This window comes from Phoxinus phoxinus (genome assembly GCF_949152265.1).
Source record: "Phoxinus phoxinus genome assembly, chromosome: 24".
Classification (NCBI taxonomy): Eukaryota; Metazoa; Chordata; class Actinopteri; order Cypriniformes; family Leuciscidae; genus Phoxinus; species Phoxinus phoxinus.
Window position 1 is genome coordinate 27,138,160 of NC_136899.1, and position 7,500 is coordinate 27,145,659.

Genomic DNA, 7,500 nt, shown 5'->3' on the forward strand with positions numbered 1-7,500 from the left:
GAAACTGGAGACTACAGTGTTCAGGAGTTCAGAAACACTGACTCTGATATAGAGAAGAACTGGAGCGTCTCATGATCATCAGCAACACACACACTGAAGATGAAGAAGAGGAACAGAAGAGTAAGACTCTTTTAAGCTCAATCTGTACCAGCGCATCGACTCCCCCTACAGGACGGTTTATGTACAACGTGTGTGTAGGCATTTATTATTGAGAAAATTATTTAAAATAAATGAATGAATTAAAAGAAGTAAAAATGTTGCTCATTTCTTATAATAATGCATATTGTAAATGCGTGGATGCCTGTTTATCTTTATATTTTCATAAAGAATATTTAATTAATTGAGCTGCTGGCACGAGTTACTCCTGCTCGTCAGTTACGTGTAAGAATCGGCTTTATAAATCTGTAGGATAAAATCCACCGTATTTATGATCAGATCTTCTGGTACGTGTGTTTCATACACGAGGCGTACGGACTGTGCTGAAGATATCTGTGGAACTGTGGGACCGTTGAGATGGTCAGATGTTATGATTGAGCTTTAGGGTTTTCCTCACCGGAAGCGTATCGTCCAGGTGGTCCGGGAGGTCCCGGCGGTCCCGGAGGGCCAGCAAAACCACTTCTGCCCAGACCTGGAGCTCCAGGGGGTCCTCGTGGGCCGGGGTGACCCGGGGGCCCGACAGCAGACTCCCCTTTAGGCCCCTGCGGACAAACCCGGAGTCATCACACACTTCACAGCAGAACAACTGAACCATAACCATAACCATAACCATAACCATAACCATAACCATAACCATAACCCACACTTCACAGCAGAACAACTGAACCATAACCATAACCATAACCATAACCATAACCATAACCATTACCATAACCATAACCATAACCATAACCATAACCCACACTTCACAGCAGAACAACTGAACCATAACCATAACCATTACCATAACCCACACTTCACAGCAGAACAACTGAACCATAACCATAACCATAACCCTAAGTCTAAACCTAAGCCTAACCATAACCATAACCATAACCATTACCATTACCATTACCATTACCATAACCATTACCATTACCATTACCATTACCATTACCATAACCATAACCATAACCATAACCATAACCATAACCCACACTTCACAGCAGAACAACTGAACCATAACCATAACCATAACCATTACCATAACCATAACCATAACCATAACCATAACCATAACCATTACCATTAACATAACCATAACCATAACCATAACCATAACCCACACTTCACAGCAGAACAACTGAACCATAACCATAACCATAACCATTACCATTACCATTACCATTACCATAACCATAACCATAACCATAACCATTACCATAACCATAACCATAACCATAACCATAGCCATTAACATAACCATAACCATAACCATAACCCACACTTCACAGCAGAACAACTGAACCATAACCATAACCATAACCATAACCCTAAGTCTAAACCTAAGCCTAACCATAACCATAACCATAACCATAACCATAACCATAACCATAACCATTACCATAACCATAACCATTACCATTACCATTACCATAACCATAACCATAACCCACACTTCACAGCAGAACAACTGAACCATAACCATAACCATAACCATAACCATTACCATTACCATTACCATTACCATTACCATTACCATAACCATAACCAATATCAATACCAATACCATAACCATAACCCTAAGTCTAAACCTAAGCCTAACCATAACCATAACCATAACCCTAAGCCTAGACCGAAGCCTAAGCCTAACCATAACCATAACCCACACTTCACAGCAGAACAACTGAACCATAACCATAACCATAACCATAACCATAACCATAACCATAACCCTAAGTCTAAACCTAAGCCTAACCATAACCATAACCATAACCCATAACCATAACCCTAAACCGAAGCCTAAGCCTAACCATAACCATAACCCTAACCATAACCATAACCCTATACATGACGTATCAATGGCCGATTTCCTCTGTGTTTAGAGCTCGTATAGATACAGGAACAAAACTCTTCCTAAACTTGGCCGTTCTACACACCGGTGCCCTATACCTGCGGCCAGAAGGCAGGAGGACACACTTGTCCAGTGTGTGTTCCGAGTCATTTAAGATTTCTTGTGCCTTTCGCAACGTGAATGTCGAGACACTATCCGATAAATTGGGGATAGGGATACCAATCATTTTACTTGCTAAATGAGTTCTCTTTAAGAATTTGTTCTTGTTGGTAACTGTCAGCATATGGACAACACAACCGGCACCATAAGCAGGACTGGCCCAGTAATCCTGCGATACCGGAGCAGACGAGGACGAGGCTTTTAAACCTCTGGAGTGCGCTGGTTGAAAAGGAGATTTTGATCCGAAATAATGTCAAGATATTTGAAATGCTCTTCTCTCTCAACTATCTCTCCATTAATGATAACGCTAGAAGCATGGATCTGTGTTTTTGAGCTTCTAAAGATCAGTTCTTTAGTCTTTAAAATATTTAGGTGCAGAATATCTAACACTATCGAAGATATCCTCACGTTTACTTGATGAAATTATGTCAGATTTGACACAGAAAGACTCGTGAAGCTCGAGCTGAAGGACCTTTACACAATTATACTAACAGACTTTTACTGGATAAAAGAGTCTAAATCAGTCAGACACAGAAGGAGTGTGTGCGACAGGGTTATCAGATCATGTTTAGCATTAGATATGTGTGTTTCAAATATGATATAGTGGCTGCGGCTCTATTGGGTTAAAATACATGCATCTCTAATGAAGAACTCTGTGTGTGTGTGTGTGTGTGTGTGTGTGTGTGTGTGTGTGTGTGTGTGTGTGTGTGTGTGTGTGTGTCACTCACCAGCAAACCAGACTTCCCAGGATCCCCCGGCATCCCCGCTTCACCTCTCTCTCCTTTCTCTCCTATGAAGCCTTTATCAGCCTATCTCACACACACACACACACACACACACACACACACACACACACACACACACACACACACACACACACACACACACACACACACACACACACACACACACACACACACACAAATAAACACAGACACACAGTCTGTCAATCTCAGTTGATTCATTTCTCACAGTATTAGTGAGAGGAGGCATGAGATGAAACTCACAGTGACTGTGTGTGTGTGTGTGTGTGTGTGTGTGTGTGTGTGTGTGTGTGTGTGTGTGTGTGTGTGTGTGTGTGTGTGTGTGTGTGTGTGTGTGTGTGTGTGTGTGTGTGTGTGTGTGTGTGTGTGTGTGTGTGAGTGATGAGACTCACAGTGACTGTGTGTGTGTGTGTGTGTGTGTGTGTGTGTGTGTGTGTGTGTGTGTGTGTGTGTGTGTGTGTGTGTGAGTGATGAGACTCACAGTGACTGTGTGTGTGTGTGTGTGTGTGTGTGTGTGTGTGTGTGTGTGTGTGTGTGTGTGTGTGTGTGTGTGTGTGTGTGTGTGAGTGATGAGACTCACAGTGACTGTGTGTGTGTGTGTGTGTGTGTGTGTGTGTGTGTGTGTGTGTGTGTGTGTGTGTGTGTGTGTGTGTGTGTGTGTGTGTGTGTGTGTGTGAGTGATGAGACTCACAGTGACTGTGTGTGTGTGTGTGTGTGTGTGTGTGTGTGTGTGTGTGTGTGTGTGTGTGTGTGTGTGTGTGTGTGTGTGTGTGTGTGATGAGACTCACAGTGACTGTGTGTGTGTGTGTGTGTGTGTGTGTGTGTGTGTGTGTGTGTGTGTGTGTGTGTGTGTGTGTGTGTGTGTGAGTGATGAGACTCACAGTGACTGTGTGTGTGTGTGTGTGTGTGTGTGTGTGTGTGTGTGTGTGTGTGTGTGTGTGTGTGTGTGTGTGTGTGAGTGATGAGACTCACAGTGACTGTGTGTGTGTGTGTGTGTGTGTGTGTGTGTGTGTGTGTGTGTGTGTGATGAGACTCACAGTGACTGTGTGTGTGTGTGTGTGTGTGTGTGTGTGTGTGTGTGTGTGTGTGTGTGTGTGTGTGTGTGTGTGTGTGTGTGTGTGTGTGTGTGTGTGTGTGTGTGTGTGATGAGACTCACAGTGACTGTGTGTGTGTGTGTGTGTGTGTGTGTGTGTGTGTGTGTGAGTGAGTGTGTGTTGAGACTCACAGTGACTCTGGTCTCCAGTGTGTGGCCTATGAGAGAGCAGATCAGACACTCATTATTAAATTATTCATATATCATATTAAAATAATACATGTAAACTATTAGCTACTCAAATAAAAATATGTTTGGGGTAACTTTTGAACAGAAGTGTATGATAATCATAAAATAACACACCTTGTGTAGAATCTCCGTTTACCTGAACAAAAGCAGAGGAAGAAAAACAGACGTGTGTTAATGTGACTGCGGTTCATTCACAGCAATATACAGAACACACACTGAGGAACACACACTGATGAAGCGAGGAACACACACTGATGAAGCGAGGAACACACACTGAGGAACACACACTGAGGAACACACACTGATGAAGCGAGGAACACACACTGATGAAGCGAGGAACACACACTGAGGAACACACACTGAGGAACACACACTGATGAAGCGAGGAACACACACTGATGAAGCGAGGAACACACACTGATGAAGCGAGGAACACACACTGATGAAGCGAGGAACACACACTGATGAAGCGAGGAACACACACTGAGGAACACACACTGATGAAGCGAGGAACACACACTGAGGAACACACACTGATGAAGCGAGGAACACACACTGATGAAGCGAGGAACACACACTGATGAAGCGAGGAACACACACTGATGAAGCGAGGAACACACACTGATGAAGCGAGGAACACACACTGATGAAGCGAGGAACACACACTGATGAAGCGAGGAACACACACTGAGGAACACACACTGATGAAGCGAGGAACACACACTGATGAAGCGAGGAACACACACTGATGAAGCGAGGAACACACACTGATGAAGCGAGGAACACACACTGAGGAACACACACTGATGAAGCGAGGAACACACACTGATGAAGCGAGGAACACACACTGAGGAACACACACTGATGAAGCGAGGAACACACACTGATGAAGCGAGGAACACACACTGATGAAGCGAGGAACACACACTGATGAAGCGAGGAACACACACTGATGAAGCGAGGAACACACACTGATGAAGCGAGGAACACACACTGATGAAGCGAGGAACACACACTGATGAAGCGAGGAACACACACTGATGAAGCGAGGAACACACACTGAGGAACACACACTGATGAAGCGAGGAACACACACTGAGGAACACACACTGATGAAGCGAGGAACACACACTGAGGAACACACACTGATGAAGCGAGGAACACACACTGATGAAGCGAGGAACACACACTGAGGAACACACACTGATGAAGCGAGGAACACACACTGATGAAGCGAGGAACACACACTGATGAAGCGAGGAACACACACTGAGGAACACACACTGATGAAGCGAGGAACACACACTGAGGAACACACACTGATGAAGCGAGGAACACACACTGATGAAGCGAGGAACACACACTGAGGAACACACACTGATGAAGCGAGGAACACACACTGAGGAACACACACTGATGAAGCGAGGAACACACACTGAGGAACACACACTGATGAAGCGAGGAACACACACTGAGGAACACACACTGATGAAGCGAGGAACACACACTGAGGAACACACACTGATGAAGCGAGGAACACACACTGAGGAACACACACTGATGAAGCGAGGAACACACACTGAGGAACACACACTGATGAAGCGAGGAACACACACTGATGAAGCGAGGAACACACACTGAGGAACACACACTGATGAAGCGAGGAACACACACTGATGAAGCGAGGAACACACACTGATGAAGCGAGGAACACACACTGAGGAACACACACTGATGAAGCGAGGAACACACACTGAGGAACACACACTGATGAAGCGAGGAACACACACTGAGGAACACACACTGATGAAGCGAGGAACACACACTGATGAAGCGAGGAACACACACTGATGAAGCGAGGAACACACACTGATGAAGCGAGGAACACACACTGAGGAACACACACTGATGAAGCGAGGAACACACACTGAGGAACACACACTGATGAAGCGAGGAACACACACTGAGGAACACACACTGATGAAGCGAGGAACACACACTGATGAAGCGAGGAACACACACTGATAGTGCTGCCAGTGTAGATGTGTGTTACACTTGATGGTCAAAGGTCAAGTGTGTGTTGAAACCATCTTTCTCATATCCTAGTTTAATATCTAGAGTGAACTGTATAATACTGATGAAAACTTAATATGCTAAAACATGTAAATAGTAAATGAATGTCTTTGTGTCCAGTGTCCTTGTTAGACATGTTAAATGTAGTTACTATAGTAATAACAGTCAATTATGCATAATTACGTGTAACTAAACCCAACCCTAACCCAAGCGCATTTAGTTAGTTGATATTACTCAGAACCTAACTGTATAATCACACTGGAGCAAGGACAGCTTACGGTAATAATTAAGTGTAACTGATAGTAAATACTTTAAAAAAAAATTAATAATACTATCATAATGTTTGTTTTGGTGCAGAAATGACACACTTCTCCTTTAATTATGAGAAATAAATCCTCATTAAGAGGAATATTTCTTGATCAGAGTTAGAGTGAGAGAGTTTAATAGTTAAAGAATGAAGATGATGAAGATGAAGATGAAGATATTGAGCTTTATTCAGTCACTCACGGGCTGTTTGCAGTTGGGTCGAGGAGGGACGGGAAACACGGTCTATAGGAGATAAAGACACACTGAGCAACAGCTTTACACACACACACACACACACACACACGAACACACACACACACACACACACACACACACGAACACACACACACACACACACACACACACACACACGAACACACACACACACACACACACACACGAACACACACACACACACACACACACACACACGAACACACACACACACACACACACACACACACACACACACACACACACACACACACACACACACACACACACACACACACACACACACTTACCCCTCTGGGAAGCACACACACAGACACACACACACACACACACACACACACACACACTTACTCCTCTGGGAAGCACACACACAGACACACACACACACACACACACACACACACACACACACACTTACTCCTATGGGAAACACACACACACACACACTTACTCCTCTGGGAAGCACACACACACACACACACACACTTACTCTTCTGGGAAGCACACACACAGACACACACACACACACTTACTCCTCTGGGAAGCACACACACAGACACACACACACACACACACACACTTACTCCTCTGGGAAGCACACACACAGACACACACACACACACACACACACACACACACACACTTACTCCTCTGAGAAGCACACACACACACACACACACACACACACTTAC

At 44.4% G+C, this 7,500-nt stretch overlaps 1 protein-coding gene across 2 annotated transcripts in view; it reads right to left on the reverse strand.

Annotated features, from left to right (window-relative positions):
* The window catches only part of col15a1a (collagen, type XV, alpha 1a), a 116,084-nt gene that overhangs the window by 9,501 nt on the left and 99,083 nt on the right, over positions 1–7,500 (reverse strand). For both annotated transcript variants that reach the window (XM_079601117.1, XM_079601118.1), the window contains exons 30-34: positions 6,776–6,817; positions 4,310–4,331; positions 4,139–4,164; positions 2,878–2,958; positions 554–698 (exon numbers count right to left, since the gene is read on the reverse strand). In XM_079601117.1, coding sequence (XP_079457243.1) covers positions 554–698; positions 2,878–2,958; positions 4,139–4,164; positions 4,310–4,331; positions 6,776–6,817 — 316 coding nt within the window. The remainder of the gene's footprint in view (positions 1–553; positions 699–2,877; positions 2,959–4,138; positions 4,165–4,309; positions 4,332–6,775; positions 6,818–7,500) is intronic.